We start from the raw sequence: 17,314 nt of genomic DNA on the forward strand, positions 1-17,314 counted from the left end.
TCTCCTCTACAGTCGTCCCTCCAACTTGACAAGGGTTCAAGGGCTGGAGAACCAACCAAGTTGGACCCAAGAAGGTCCAACTTGGTGACACGAAGTAGGCGACGTGTTCAGAGACAAGGGCATAGAGTTATATATATAGACGTCACCGGATTTCTCCTCCCATCCACTTGCATTGAGTTGCTCACACAGCGCTGACGCGTTTTCACCGTAATAAAGTAATATTTAGTAAGTAATAAAAGGATCGAGACTGAGCGACAGCTTTTTCACCTCTTCTTCTGGGAATGGAACAGAGTGCATTCTGGGATGAATTTCAGCCAAACACATGAACGAGCACCGTGTGTGCGTGCACTGCGAGCGAGTCATGACCGAGCGCCGCCGTTGTTGTGTATTGGCTCGGCAGCCTCGGCGCGTTCATGTGATTGGCCCAAATACCGCTCGCGCCGCAATACTACTTTTGCTTCAGTGTTTTGTCTCGGTAACGTCTCTATTAGTATATTCTCTAAGGACAAGGGATACTATTGTGGAGAGGATGAAAGTCGAGTGGTGACAGAATTACAGTGAGAAGGAGGAGGAGAGAGAGGCGAGGGGACAGACAGCTTTAACGTCCATAGGCTATGTAAATGTAAATGTAAATTATGTATAGGAGAATGTACATATAAAGTCTCTCACTCCTAGAAGGACGGGCATGGAGGTCGGAGCAAGATTGTGTATGAGTGTGCGACGTGTGGGCAGGCCTGGACTGGCCACTTGACTTACAGGGCTTACAATGTTGACTTACAATTGTTGTTTTTTTTCACATTTTTTTTCCAGTATAAAAGTGGTGGTATTGGGGCTTTTTTGTGTGTGCCTCGGGTATTTTGGCCCCGGTCTGGGCCAAATGTCAGGGCCGGATCTTTGACCCAGTACAGCCCTGAGCGTGGAGTATCTGGTTCGTCCTGACGCAGATTGGCTCTCTATTGTTTTTACACAGCCACGTTGGGATGGATGGGACCTTCAGATGGGTGTTTAAACAGGTTAATCGGGCTGGCTTCCTGAGAGACTGAGACATAATATGGAGAGATGCGTGGATGGCATGTGAAAAGTTGGAGAGAGAAACAGAGATATATACTGTAAGATGGACAGAGAGAAAAAAAGCAGAACTCCACAGAGGAAGGATTGAGGAGATGGTGATGAGGAGAGGAGCATGGCCACATGTAAAGGGCAGTCTAGAGAAGAGTACTGTGGGTTGGATGCTTGGTGATTGACTGAACATTGCCAGCAGCATCACTTGCCAGCAGCATAGATGGATCGCAGACAGAGTGAAAGCACCTGATGGATGCTATGAGTTGGAGGTGTACTGTATGTGTGAAGCCAAACCTCTGCTCCATCTCTCCCTGAGGGCCATAAAGTACTTTGACATCCACTCCCCCTCCTCAAACAAGCCCAAAAGAAAGTGAGCCAAAAGAAACACAGAGATACTGTACAATACACACTGCACTACACACTGTACTGAGGAGCTGTTGTTGAACTAAATATATCACACACAGACAAACTTTGGGGGACGCTTTGTCACTTTGACAGACTGCCCAGAAATAGTCTGATGAAAGTGTACAGTAACATGCAGAATATATACAGAGAATATTGTTCGTCACAATTCCTTCGTTCCAATATTCACCCATCATATTCCACAAACAGCTTTGGCCAAAATGAAATGTTCAAATTGCTAGAGTGCTAGAATAAAGAAACCACACTAAAACCTATTACAGGCTGATGTCAATATCAAGGCTCGATTTACTGTAATGTTAGTTAATGTTGTCTGGTTTCTGGTTTCATATGCATTTTCAGGAATAAACAGGAAGTATGCCATTCTGTCCGGTTGCACTTGAGATGTACCACCCATTAATGTAGATAACATCCTCTTGGGATTAGATGGGAGTAGGATTTTTAGAACCTTTATTTGGGTTCTGGCTCCCAAATATGGAATGAATTCCCCATTGCAATTCTACAGTAGTCTGAAGACTCACCTCTTCAGACTCCACCTTAGTCTTAGCATTTGTCATAGGACTTGTCAAAGCCTCAACAACCTTACAGGCTTATGCAAAGGCTAATGTAATTTAGATAGCATGCTATGTAGACAGATGACAGCCTCAGGTAATTATTGAGTGTGTTGTTACAGTAGTCTATATGTTTATGTGGATCACAATAGTGTATTACAGTATGGCAAGTTTATTTGAACCACAATTGTTTGTCTTAAAGTATGGATAGTTAATGGGAATCTAAACATTATGCTCATGAGAACATGTCTGTAGTCTCATGTGCCTATCCATCTGGTTGGTTGGTGTGACGCAAATGCTCAGCATAGTGTATAGTACATACACACACGCACACACACACAGCAAAAGAAAGTATTGCACAGCAAACCACAGTTCATATCCCCCCATGCTCGTCTTGTTTCAACACAGCCGCCCTGACTCTACTTCATTCAATTTGTCCTTTTAACCTGCCTTTCTGCGGTTATTGGTTGTGTGGGGGTTGGGTTGTGCAAAGCGCCAAAGCAGTTGCCATTCATCGCATTTTCAGGATCAGTAGCGTACAAATTCAATGATGGATTTGATACGCTCCTCCCGGCCCCTCAGATCCCATTTCACTTAGGGGCCCACACTGCCAGGGATGCCAAGGGCCCCGTAAATGTGTGTGTGTGTGTGTGTGTGTGTGTGTGTGTGTGTGTGTGCTTGTGTGCGTGTGCGTGCACCCAGGCGTCTCCTGCGTGCTGGATGCAAGGAGGAAGAGGAGGTGGGGGTAAATGTGGGGTGATGTGAGGAGGGCTGGAGAGACAGAGGGAGGGAGGACGGCTGTCTAGTATTTCACGAGAGAGAGAGAGAGAGAGAGAGAGAGAGAGAGAGAGAGAGAGAGAGAGAGAGAGAGAGAGACGTTCTGCCGCTCTCAGCACTTTTCCAGCACGTCTGGACATCACAGGATTTGGGTGTGTTTTCACACGATCAAATCATTCTCCCCCCCCCCCCCCCCAACCGTCTGCCTGTTTCCTCTATGGAACCGCCAATACTGCATGGCATTGGCAATTGTCTGGACCAGCAGGTCAGTGCGTGCATGTGTGTAAGTGTGTGCATATATCATCTCCAATATCACCCCACACCACACTAAAGCCTCACTCAATGATGTTCTTGATGCAAATACAATGGCATAAATATACATCAACGCGGTTTGGATAGAAGTGCCATAGAAATCCAGACCATTTGCATTTGTCAACAACCAAAAGGATTCAGCATAAACTTCTTTCTATTTTCCAGGGAAATGTTTGTCTTGGAGCAGCAAGTGTGCCGTGTTCAAAAGGACAAAATCATTTTCACGCTGTTATCACATGCTGCCGTAGAGGAAACAGACAACATTAAATTGTTTTCCCCCGGCAAGCAGAGGCAATATAGGTTGTATTTCTGAAATCGAACCATCTATTCATCACATCACATCTCTTTTTAGAAAATGTTTGCGCTTTCATTGTGCGGAGGGGAACAGAACCTAAAAATCCATTCTTCCTGGGAACACGGGACCATCAGGCTGGGGCTAGCTTGAGGCCATGCAATTAGTGATCCCAAAGTTTTCCTCAGACACGAGATTAATGGAATTACAGCCCAGAGAAAAACTACTGAAAACGGAAAAGGCAATCCAGAGCCACTGTACAAAGCAGTCTGTCCCATTAACGCCCCTCTGTTGACACATAATTAAATTCTACAATGGTTCATTCACACTTTCATTGTCATTGCTTTGTGAAATAACATCGCTGTGTATTGATTTCTTTGCTGAAGACGAAACTGTACTGTATACTTCAATTATTGGGAAAAGCAACACCCACAGGAAGAGATGTCATTACAATTCTGCCAGTGTTGAAACTGTAATTACAAAGGCATGCTGTCATCAGTACTACTTGTTAGGAGGAAATTAAACTTCAGCTTGATACTGAATGAATTTAGTCTGTTATCTGAATGACTAAGGATGTGTGTGCAAACGCGTGCGCGCGTGTGTGTGTGTGTGTGTGTGTGTGTGTGTGTACATTCCTATTATTGGGCTGCATAGGCTCCTGTAGGCAGTAAAAGAGGTAAGAGGTACTGCATGCCGAGAGGTAATCAATAGGTTTTAAGACTGTCGGGTAAACGTTTCCTCATGCAGGCTTGTAGGCATTAACAAAACAAATCCCTGAGCATGACTGCATGCCTGAGTGTTTTAAGATGAGATAAACCTTCATTGATCCCGGAGGGACATTCAGGTGTCATATCATCAGCGACGGCAGTGAGAACTACACACAGGAGAGGTATACAAATAAGATTAAGAGTCACGACCAAACCAAGACAGAATAAATAAAGATGGCCCTAAGACACCTGCACTGGATCTCTGAATGTGATATACTGACGGACGGAGGTGTAAAAAGAAAGTGGAGAAATGTTGACATGTCAGGTAACACTCGTATTGTATGTGTGGGTGTGTGCAGACTGCAGACACACACAGTGTACACACGCGCATGCACACAAACACAGAGGACAAGGAACGGGAGGCTGGCAGCAGGCTCAACAAATACTGACAGAGATGCACCATCCATCATCAACCACGTCCATCGAAACGAGCCTCCCATTACCATTATACTCACTGACACAAACAGGTGCACATATCCATAAACAATAATGCACACAGCCAGGTATGTCCCACTAGCCATATTGCAGCTAATTGTTGCAGTCTTGCACGAGTCAACCCTGGAGCTCTCTTGGAGAAGTGGCATGCAGGGTGTGTGTGTGTGTGTGTGTGTGTGTGTGTGTGTGTGTGTGTGTGTGTGTGTGTGTGTGGTCCGCTACCACTTATGTGTTCTGCAAAGGGAGAGATAAATTAGCGGTGCTAGCAGGTTGCTCTGACAAGTCCTGTTAATGAGAACATCCTCTAGAGCCTTTTGGACTGTCAAGAGAATCCAGAGGCCACGATCATCTGTTCAGCCTGGAATACGCTGTTGGAACGAGGGAAAGTTGCACAGTAGCAGAATGACTGCACAATTAGACCATACCATCTGCACACAAAGTGCTAATGTCTAGCTGGTCTTTAAACACAGAGAGAGAGAGAGAGAGAGAGAGAGAGAGGGGGGGAGGCTTAGGTAAAAGACGATCAATATAGGGATTAAATGGATTCAGCTTTACATCAACAGAGAGGATGTGAGAGTAGGTCAGAGGTCACGGTAAAGGTTGCTCTAATTAGGGTCAACTGCTGTATGGCACGGATGTTGAAAAGCGTCTGGCAGTAACAGCTGGAACAACCTCAGGGAAAACAGTTGTTCTGTATTGTAGCAAAACCCCCGGAGGGCGAGTGAAAACCCCCTCACAGTACAACCAAAACAGAAGTTACTACAGGGGAGAATCGTTTAAGAGCAGCAGTGTATCAGAGCATCGTCTGTTGTTTTTGAGTGTCACTAAACGCTCCAACGCGTGGCTTCATGTATGTGTACCCCCGTGACATCATGTGTTGTCGTCGTCCCCGCCCCTATGTCTTTGATCATGTGTGTGTCCGTGAAGTGATATAGTGTTCGAGTCCACATTTTCATTTGCATGGTCTCATCTCGGCCTCGCCCTTAATTTGACTTGCATGGACTTGACTTGACTGTCTCTCGGACCAAGGGACACGACTCTGTCTCGCCTCCCGTCGGTCTCAGTCTCGACTCAGACCCCTCCCACACTCGGACTTGCCTCGAACTCGGACTCGGTCTTGACTTGGACTCGAACCCAAATGGCTTCACTCAAGTTTGGAAATTTTCAAAACTAATGAACAGAAGCGTAGGAATGCACAAGACACTCGGCTGTGTAGCATTACCATGAATGATCTTTGCATAACTCCAAAAGCTCCAGATAATCGCATCAGCTAATCCCCCATACGCATTGAGCAAACAGCCTTGGAGAGAGTGAAGGGTAAGGGTGTGTGTGTGTGTGTGTGTGTGTGTGTGTGTGTGTGTGTGTGTGTGTGTGTGTGTGTGTGTGTGAGAGGAGAGAGAGAGAGAGAGATCACACATACTGTTGGATGCCAGTGAGCGTTCCTGGGACATGGCCTGAAGAAAGATCTGCAGGCAAACCTGCTCTCTGAGTCTTGCAGTAGCCATACAATTTAGATACATATCTGAATGTGTCTGAACTGACCAAACCACGGACATCCTTAGACCAATCACAGACCAACCATGGCTTCAGAGGCTTAGTTCAGATCTCTCTACTAAAACTCAAACGTGCTGACTTGAGTTTCAGACACATGAGACACATTATTGACATTACATGTTTTTGCCAGTATCATGAAATATGTTTGCATAATTTGAATGCAATTGAGAGGGAAAATACTTCAAAAGCAGACAACCCGCAGCACTCCAAATTAGAAGAGTGTTAATTCTTATAAGTGTTCAATGATGCAAAATAGAAAAAAGGAAGCGCCAGCACACAATAAATGTCCTTTTCAAATGGTTTATTACCTCTGAGCTCTGACAAACAGATAACGGACGTGTTTAAGCCAGATGGGCCTTCCTCAGTGTTGTGACAAGACAACATGAAGTGAGGTATATATATGTATGATAAAATCAAGTACAATTGATTGAATGCAGGTGTCAACTGACATCACCTTGAAAGATATCTAATGAGGACTCAATGTTTATGGTACCAAGACAGGATAAATGCCATGTGAAATCGAATAAAAAATATAAAATGGTAAAAATTAATGTAGAAATGTACACAATCACAGTGAGCCAACACAATAGGCCTATATAGTGCATACAGACATTAATTAGCTCACGAGTATGACCAATACATATTTGTGACATACACTTTCTGAAAACTTTCTGAACTACTCAAAAGAGACTTGACTCCCACAACTCCACCACTCCTTCAAAAGAGACTTGACTCCCACAACTCCAATAGCCTACTCCTTCAAAAGAGACTTGACTCCCACAACTCCAATAGCCTACTCCTTCAAAAGAGATTTGACTCCCACAACTCCTCACACTGACGAAACGTTTGTCCTGATGTAGTAAAGAAATAAACCTGTTGAAATGTGATTCTTGGTGTGTCCTATGTCTCTCTACGTATTCTCACATACACTTTACAAATATAAATCGATAAATCGATAAATCGAAAAATATTAAATATTAAATATTAAATATGGGAAGGAGATCATTGGTATTTGGTAACACTCCTGATGGACGATTATTCTGGAGTGATACTAATGGTCTCCTTCCCATATTTATTTATTTATTAATATTTATTGTTGGTCAATTTATATTTCTAAAGTGTATGTGACAAAAATGTATTGGTCATACTAACACTGAAGCATGACTAACACACGGAGATGCAGGTTTTCATAATAAAATGTCTGTTAGGTTAACTAACTTTAAAGCCCTAACCACACCAAAGGGTCAAGACGGTTTTAGCGTTAACTCCTTGCAATCGTTTGGACCCAAGGAGTTGCATGGTGACCCTTTGGTGTGGTTAGGGCTTAAGGCCTGTTCAGGCCCTATATACTGTGTTAGTAGCTGTGATTGTGTACATTTCTACATTTTACTATTTACTATTCCTGTCTTGGTGTCGCAAACATTGAATCCTCATTAGATATCTTTCAAGGTGATGAGAGTTGACACCTGCATTCAATTGTACTTGATTGTATCATATATTCCTCAATTCCTGGTGTCTTATCACAACGCTGAGGAAGGCCCACCTGGCTGTCTGTTCGTTGTCTGTTTGTCTGAGGTAATAAACCATGTGAAAAGGACATTTATTGTGTGCTGGCGCTTCTTTGTTTCCAGTTTGCATAATTCGAATTAGCAACCAATAGACCCCTTATCAGATGACGTCACACTGATGCAATAACCAGTATGTGCATGCAAGCCGGCACCACATGAACCCCACCACTCATAAGATGCAATGGAAAAGTGGTTATTGCACTCACGTGTAAAAATGCACTGTGAAGTTGCCCGAACGGCCAAGGCTCCAAGAACAGTCAGAAATGGTAGTTAAGGGCTTTTATTTCCCCCAAACTCCTCCACCAACCTCCAGACAGTTTTCTTCAGTGCAATTCACATATCAAAAGCAAAAACTAAATACTGGCCCACAATAGACCAACAAAAAGAATACTTAGGCAAACACAATTGAACAAGACCAAATAGGATGAGAACTCTCTTCAGGTTAAACCTTGGGTCACACAAGGCCCTGTAGCTCTCCCTCAGGCCTGTTACCCATGTGAAAGCCCACAACCAACTAACCAACCCGTCCCTGCAGCCTCCCTTAAATAGGGGTGGATCCTACCACAGGACACAGAGCAATTAGCAACTATTCTTCTCAATAAATATAATAAATACTATAGTATACTGCCATAAATAATCCATTGTATAAAAGTAACCTAAACATACTAAAGATGTGTTACAATTAAACAAATATAAATAAGCATGACAACTCAATGACAAATACTCAAAGCATAAGAAGTAACACCCCTCCCCTGCATAGCACTTGGCCCCTTCCTAAATCAAGGGAAATGCCACCAGCAGTGCAGGATAGACAATTAGCAAACAATCAGTGAACACCCAGTTTTCCATACACAAGTTTAAAACATTAGTCCTTGCATGTTATAGAAAGCAGTTTCATGTGTCTTTGTATATACTGTAGGGCACGGGTTGCCCCGTGACATGCACCATCAAACTTTCAGATGCTTACGATTTAATGTGATCTCTCGCCCTTGAAATATATAATCCTTCTGTTGTGTGTAAATAGTAAACAATAATAGCAATTCAAAGCAGTTGTCCTCAAAACCACACCTACAGTTGCTGTCATAAGACCGGAGGGAATGATATGATCATGGTAGCAGAGACGGCTTGTGCTTGCGCAACTGCAGCCCATCAAGCCTAATTCATGCTCATTCCCACGAAGGTGTCGCCTGTGCAGAGAACGGCAGAGAATAGCAGACCTCTAACAACGCATCCACGATGTGAGCATGTGAGCTGTTCTCGGCACGCAATACAGTTGCGCCATGAAGTATGTCTCGTTTGGGTGTGTAGAGTAATTTGTACATCAGGTGCGCCTCACTAGCCAACACACAAGAGGAGGTTGAATGGACAAGAGGAGGGGATCTGTTGGGAATGGTTTACATGCGAGTCACCCGTGCTTCTAGTCTCAATGTTTGTAAACAAATAATTGGTCTATAATAAGACGTAAAAGCTGTGGTGGTTTTCACTGTCTGGTGTGGAAAGACCTTGCCAGCATTGGAAAACGGCCGTAGTTCAAATTGTGACTGAAAAGGTTGCCCAGCCTCTGTCTCTGTCTCTTTCATGAGAGAAAACAGACAGTTCAAGGAAACATTACTTGATATGCAAAGTAGGTCTATGCGGGAGAACATGATTTTTTTCTGGGCTCCCTGAGAGTGATAACGAAAGCCCAGAGCAGACTGAGCAGATCATACGGGATTTCATATGCCAGAAATTAGAACTACCCCAGGAATACGTTCAGGGCTTTACCTTTGTAAGAGTCCACAGAATGGGCAGGAAGGGGTTCAATAAAACGCGCCCCATCATCGCTCGTTTTGCACTTCAAACACTTCAAACTGAAGGAACTTGTGAAATCCCGATGGAAGTTTCTCAAAGGTACTAACTTCTGGATGAACGATCAATTCCCGACAGAGATTAATGGCAGAAGAAGAAAGCTAACTCCCATCCTCAAAGAATATAGAGCCAAAGATCACAAAGCTGTCATAGCGGTGGACAGGCTATATATTGATGGCCAGCTGTTCAGGGATTCAGAGATCACTCCATGGCTGTTCTAATCTGTTGTGTATGATGATCTATGAAATGAAACAGTCATACAGATTATGAATTTACACCTGTCAAGGAAGGGATTGTTAATATCAATAGTTTGGTGAACAAGATGAATGATATATTGAATGTTGTACAGGGAAATTATTTGCATGTGCTGGCCATTACTGAGACTCATCTTGATGAAACTATAACAGATGGACGAATTGATCTTAAAGGATTGTTATTAGGCGGGACAGAAATAGGAAAGGGGGAGGAGTTGCCCTATATTTACAAGAGCACTTGCTGTTTAAGGTGAGGGAGGATCTGTGTATGAATGGACTAGAGATCCTATGGATCCAAGTTCACCTACCCGTTCAACAAGTATGGGCATAGAACGGAAAGTACTATTGACCTGATATTGTGTAATGTGCTCACTCAGTTCACACCCGATCATAATATTGTGAGCATCACAAAACATACTAAGGTGCCAAAAAGGCCACCTAGAGTGACTATATAAGGTGTAGTCTTAAACATTTTAAACTGAAAATAAACGGATTACAGAAGAGATCTGGGCATTGTTCCATGGGATCTGGTGTATCTTGAGAATGACCTAGATGATGCTGTCGACTGTTTTAATAAGCTGCTAACTGAGGTCGTTGACCATCATGCCCCTATAAGGAAAAGTACAATTAAAGCTAAACCATCCCCCTGGATTGATTAACAATTAAGAGAAGCAATGTCTCAGAGGGATGAGGCCAAAGCTACTGCATCCAGGTCATGTCTGGTTTCTGACCTTATGCTATACAGGAAATGCAGAAACTTTGTTGAAAAATTAAATCGTCAGAAAAACAGTAAATGGTTTCCTGGGTAGATCAAATGATACAAATCCTGTTAGTGTGGAGGTTGATGGAAAGATCCAGACAAAACCAATAGTCATTGCCAATCATTTTGCTGACCATTATGAAATCAAGGTAAACAATCTCAGGTCCAATATGCATGTAAATGCCTCAAACGAAGAACTGGTGGGAAATATAGATGCACAGATTATGCAGGGGAAAGAATGCAGTTTTGTTTCACCACCAGACATATATTTTTGATGAAATTGAGAAAATGTTGTTGTTGCTCCCTGAAAACAAATCTCCAGGGCATGACCTCATTGACAATAAATTACTAAAATATGCTGCCCCATTTATCGCTAGACCTGTGAAATACCTATTTGATATTTCTCTGCAACAAGGCAAGTTTCCGACAATATGGAAGCATGCAAAAATTTGCCCTTTTCCTAAGGATAGTAAATCTGCTTTTAGTGCCCCAAATAGCCGATCAATCAGCCTACTTTCCTCCTTAACCCATTCTGACCTGAGATCAGATTCATACGAGGTTTCCCACTGGACACACACTGGTCTGATGAACCCATTCTGACCTGAGATCAGATTCTAAAAATGTCAGTCGTTCTTCGAATTTTTCAAAAATAGCAGACCTACAAGCTCGTATCGCGCCACTCGGTGGCGCGATATGAGCTTGTAGATCTGCTATTTTTCAATAGGTAAAGCATAACATGATGCTAACACCAAAATGGGTGCCCGGTCAGAATGGGTTAAGTAAAATCTTAGAGAAAGTAGTTAGTGATTATATATGGAAACAAATAACCTATTAACTCATGCCCAACATGCATACCGTAAAAATCATTCCACTGAAACAGCTCTCATTGACATGACGGATACCTGGCTGAATGCTCTCGAACAAGGTAAACTTGCATCCATTTTACTTTTAGATTTCACTGCCGCTTTCGATCTGATTGATCAAATGAGTACTGAACACTGATAAAACTAAGAATATGGTCATATGCACCAACAGAAAAAGGAACAGGTTAGGGCCATGGAACTTATCGTATGGAGGGGTACAGATAAATGAGGTCACTGAAGTCAAACTACTAGGAATTAAAATACAAAACAATTTATCATGGACAGCTCATACAGTACCACAGATAATGGTTGGGCGAATTGCAGGGCTTCTATCTGAAGAAACGTTGAGGCTAATATCCCGTAGTCTGATCTCTCGATTTATACGTAAACTATTGCTGTGCCGTATGGGGCAACGCAGCTCAGACCAAGACTGCAGATCACACTAAACAAGGCAGCTAGAATGGTCTTAAGATGTGGGTATGAAAATGACACGGGTGACATAACAGAATAACAGAAATGGGATGGCCCACAGCACTTGAATGCATAAGAAAACAGTCTCTTGCATTCTAATAAAGTAATAAACCAGTAAACATAAAGAATACTAATATTATTAACATTAGTTCGCGAGAAACCTCAGGTCAACACAAGATCAAGAAACAAAGATATTTATGTTCTACCAAAAATAAAAACTAGTATGGGAAGCAGATCTTATATTTTTAGGGCAGTTAAATTATGGAACTCATCACTATAGCTGGGATTGCTTTTATTGAATCACTATTATGTTGTGATTCCTGTTTAGCTTTGTTTTTTTTAGTTCTAGTTTCTGTGTTGGTATGCGGTCAGGTTTTCAGCTGGCTCAGGGAAGAGGACGACCCTGCCATGCATAGTCCACTATAAATAGGTGAATGAACTGTATCTGTCTGTGGGCAGGCATACAGTAAGCTGTGCCTGTGTGTGCGTGAGTGTGTGCGGTTGTATGAGTTGAGGGTTAGAGGTACTGTATAGGTATTTTTGTTACGCTGTAATATTTGACTCACTGTTGTCGTTTAGCATCTGTGCAATTTAAAATGTATTTTTGAAATGCAATGTACTATTTTGTATTGTAATATAATGTATTCTGTAATGTTTTAATTTATTTCTGGACTCTTGGAAGATTAGCCGAAAGTCTAAAAGAGATCACACACACATTCTATCTCTTCCTCTGGGGGCCAGTGGGCTAACTCTGAAATGAACGAGAGAAGAGGCGTGGGCAGACAGTAACGCTAAGATAATGATGACGTTTTGTCAGTCCTCGCCTCAAGTGGTGTCTCTTGGCACATGAAAGACGAGGTGGATAGCAGGGCGCCATGCTAGGAGAGAAGAGAAGCGGTTGCAGGCAAACATAGGACTGAACATTATGTGTGCCAGCATGCGTGGAGACTGTGGGTGTCCACCGAGAAAGAAAGACTCCAGTATGGTGCTGTCACATGGTGATGTGGTCAATTAATCCACACAAAGACATGCAGCTGGCTAACACAGCCCTCACACCATGTCAAAGAGATCACCATTGGTCAGAAACCTCTCTCTTTGCTCTCCATCTCTACTCCACACATGCAGGCAGCGAGGGAGCTGTGAGCCTTTATACTATAAAGGCTCACAGAGGAGAAAGATTTAACACAAAGCACACGTAATGAGAAGTACCAGGATCGCAGTGTCTCCTAGTATCATTATACGAGATGTGGACCCAGTGAGATGGCCTTGACCTCTGCACTGCATCCTTATTTTGCTCACAGACTCGACGAGTCACTTAGAACTGTGAATTATTTCCCTGTGTGCTTTGCTGTGTTTCTGTCGTCGATAGCGTCACAGTAAAGGTCGTGAGTCTATTATTACCACCACTGTTCAACATCAGAAAAGCAAATAAACAAATGGCAAACATTAAAACTCTACTCTCTGGGTAACAATGAGTCGTACTGGGATATGATTTGTGACTGAGCGTGCCCTTGCTGTGCATCAGACACCCGACCGATGCTTAGTTACGACTAAAGACGATGCTTAACGTTATGGTTGTGCAAGGAGAGTGAAGCTCAAAGCTTTGAAAACAGATAATTAGATCTGTGACAACAGAGCACAATAAGTGTATCAGCGGCGAGGTAAGCGTCTGCATAGCCTGAGACAGCGGCACAATGCACTCTTCTAAGCAAATCTAATGTACATCAAATGCTAAATCTAAATCGTGCACATCCACGCAAACTGCCAGCACAAGTTGCACAACTGATGATGCCAGGATGAAGAAGAGAGAAGGTTGATCTTTCACTAGTCTATCGCTTACTGAAACACAACAGGACAGAGATGAAAGTCTTGCCAGTGCTTCATTAGTCCAGTAATTAGAAAGTTGGCTGTATACTGCCCCAAAGGGTGAAGTCGTGCTGATATGGCGTTAAATGTGTGCTAATTAGTAAGGCCAGACAGGGCCTCGGGCCAGCCCAGTTAGGGCCCAGGTCGGTCCGGACCTGCGTCAGAAACGGTCGAGAAATGACACAGTTAGCATGTGGGGGTCCCTCAACTGTACTGTACTGTCACACCCGAAATCACGTAATGGCTGCTAAAAACTCAGCTTCCCATCATGCAGCTGTGCCACAGTGTGAAGCTCAACAGCGCCACTTTGTCACCTGTTGGTACACTAAACATACTGTACATACACGCATACAAAGGGACACACATTGCTGGGCAGTGGAGTGCTGCACCGTATGGTTGCACCACTAAATGTTTTTTTTTTTTTGCCACAGCACCCCTTACTTCACACAAGTGTGATTTTCAAGACTCGAATGCATGAATGCTAGAAGGTGCAGGGTGCATGCGCCCATGGTGGGGAGCCTGCACATGCACACAAACACACACACACACACACACACACACACACACACACACACAGCAAGTATGAAGAGACAGACAACGGTGCACAGACTGCACAGTGCACACATGCACAGAATAGGCAGTTTTCATACAATCATTGATCTGTGTCTCAGTCTGACAGTACAGCACTTTTGTTTATGCTGATAAAAATGGTGAGTTTGTGCCTGGAGGGAGACTAGAGGAGAGGATGCCACATTTGTAGCAGTCAACTGGCAATTTCTTGTTTATGTCCATGATACTGCATTCCTCTGTGAGAGAGGAGAAAAATAGCCTTTGACTACCGGTACTAGAGATTGCCGGATAGGAGTTGAGTGGCAGCAGAGGCAGTGAAATGAAATGGATAAGGCTCAGAATAGGATTAGTCTTTGCCTCAATTGTCAGTTGTAGTGATTTGTTGTCTGTTGCAGGAGACGTGCTACTGCAATTTGGCTGTGACTACAGTATGTGCCTAATGAGGCCCTATTGGAGGCCCTGCTCCTCTTCCAGTTCTGATGACCTGATGAAAGATTTCATTACTGCTGGAACCAAACTTACCTACGCCCTAATGTTCTCTCCCCTAGACCCCTCTCTGCGCTCCCCTTCGTCAAAGGCTGGAGAGAAACCAACAGGCCTCCTCCACTCATTCTATGGCCCATAGAAGTCGGCTGCAGAGGCTGTGAGGGACGTTCATTTTGCAAAGGCTGCATCAATGAACATGTGTCCCAGTGCAGATTTTCTCATGATTTTAGGGGATAAACAATTGCCTCAAAAACATGTTTACAATTAGTGTATCATGCACAATGCACATATTTGACCATAATATCTCATATGGCTGACCGTTTGAAACACTTTTAAACCCAATACCGATGTATAAATGTCTGAGAGCCACTGTGCTAGACCACTTGGATCATTCAGAATGGAGCCATCACTGACAAACCTGCTGGACATGGCTGCACCCTTGGGATGAAATCATTCTCTAACTCCTGTCTCGTACAAATAGCATTTGATGAATTAACAATGAGCCCAGAGACACAGAAGCCATCCCATGTCAAACTTGGACTTGGACTGGAGGGGGAGGGCTGAGGCGGCGGGCAAAGGACGATGGAGAAATATCCATCTCAGTGCTGTCACTTGGACGCTGTTTGTCGCTCATCTCGACGCGCTTGCTACTACGTTTTTTAACAGTTTCCACTCATCTATTTTATACAAAACTTCTGGATTTTAGCCTGGTGACCTACATCTTTATACTAACCCTGCAATCCCAGCGATCGGCACTGCTGATCACTCAATTTTACGCAACTATCAGACTGTGTTGTTGCTGCCTGCTAGCTGGCGGAGGTTTGTTTGTAGCCTTGGTGCCAGCTAGTTTGGTGGCTTGTTTAGCTGGCTCGTTTTTTGAGCCTAGATGCTATCATCTCAACAGTCTGTTGGTGGTTATAGTGGACAGTCACTACTCACCACTTCCATCAAAATGCCTGTCATGACAGAGGAATTATCCGCCATCAAAAGTGAGCTCCGATCCATATCGAGCCTGGTTAAAGACCTAATCCAGCGGCAATCATTCCTCCAGGGCCGCTTAAAATCCTTGGATCCCCCGGGTGCCGGCGCTGTACCCGGGATGTCTGCCACGGCTGCTACCATGCCGGGGAGCAGTGCTTCGCACGCCGGTAAGCGCAAACCGCGGCCCGTATGCGCTGACTCCTGGGCCTCCGTGATGAAAGGAAAACATCCGAGGCTGGCGTTTCCTCTTTTCGACCCGTCTGGGTCGGAGGCATGTAGCATGGCCGACATTTTCCCGTGCTCAAACTCATTCGCACCATTACAGGAGTCATTGGCAAACTCCCCCAGGAATCCTCGGCACCCGGACTCGCTGCTACCCCGGCCGTTGAAGCGCGCGGGACCGGACTCCTCCTCGGGCTCTTCACCTGGCTCCACCTCCACTCCCATCCACAGAGACAATGGTGGTCGTGTGACTCGTGTTGGAAAGCGGCCCCGACGACTCTCACCCAGTGTGCACAGGCCAGATATCTCCCAGTCCCTCTCAATCATTCACCCAGCACGAGGAGCAGTGCCCACCGCTCCCAGTCGAGCACCCTCTCCCCCCCTCTCATCAGATCCGGCCGTGTCCCCCCCGCTGTCATTGCACACTAGATCTGCTGCATCAATCTCAGCTAATAACAGCAACTGCCCCCGTACCCCTCCATTGGAATATTTAATTTTGGGTGATTCCATAGTTCGTGGACTTTCTGTGCCCCATTGTGTTACTTTTTCCTTCTCCGGTGCGAAAATAATTGATTTGATCCCTCACATTCCTGTCATTCTCAAACGCCACTCCTCCATTCACACAGTAATTATCCATATAGGCACAAATGACATCAGACGGCAGCAATCCTTCCAGATGTGGTCCGACTACGAGACCCTAGTAGGTGTTATCAATTCATTAAATAAAACCTGCATCTTCCTTGGACTAATTCCCACCCTCCTCCGTGGTCCCGAAAACTTTAGCCGCATCATGGGCGCAGACAATTGGCTGCGTAATTTCTGCCATGCCTGCGGGCTTGGCTATATCAATAACTTTGATGACTTTTGGAAATCCCCATCACTATATCGTGACCAAATACACCCGAATCACAAAGGTATTAAAATCCTGGCAAAAAACATCACGCAGCACCTCTCTGTATGACATCAGTTAAACCCTGCACCTAGTCACATAGCCCACACATTTTCCATTCCTGTTATTATTTCCCATAGATTAACACCAGTCATAGATGCATCACCAGTTAACAGCAAGCCTGTAGGAGCAAGCCTCAGCAATATCACACCACTCATTTCATCCCACCAGCTGCACCCACCCCCAAACCATGGGCCCCCCAGATCTATAAACTCAAACTTATTATCCATCCCAATGGCCCCCACCACAGTTAATCTGTCACCACCAGTCCAGCTAAACCTTGCCCTATTTAACATAAGATCAATA

The 17,314-nt window shown here is 44.2% G+C and overlaps 1 protein-coding gene across 1 annotated transcript in view; it reads right to left on the reverse strand.

Moving 5' to 3' along the window:
- Nucleotides 1-16,386, reverse strand: part of LOC308315136 (cadherin-4-like) — a gene marked incomplete at its 5' end in the record, with an annotated part of 80,089 nt that extends 63,703 nt beyond the window's left edge. Inside the window, one exon of the mRNA XM_080762975.1 lies at nt 15,951-16,386. Coding sequence (XP_080619101.1) covers nt 15,951-16,386 — 436 coding nt within the window. The remainder of the gene's footprint in view (nt 1-15,950) is intronic.
- Nucleotides 16,387-17,314: the final 928 nt, after the last annotated feature.

The sequence above is a fragment of the Protomyctophum bolini genome, assembly GCF_963924005.1.
Source record: "Protomyctophum bolini genome assembly, chromosome: 5".
NCBI lineage: Eukaryota > Metazoa > Chordata > Actinopteri > Myctophiformes > Myctophidae > Protomyctophum > Protomyctophum bolini.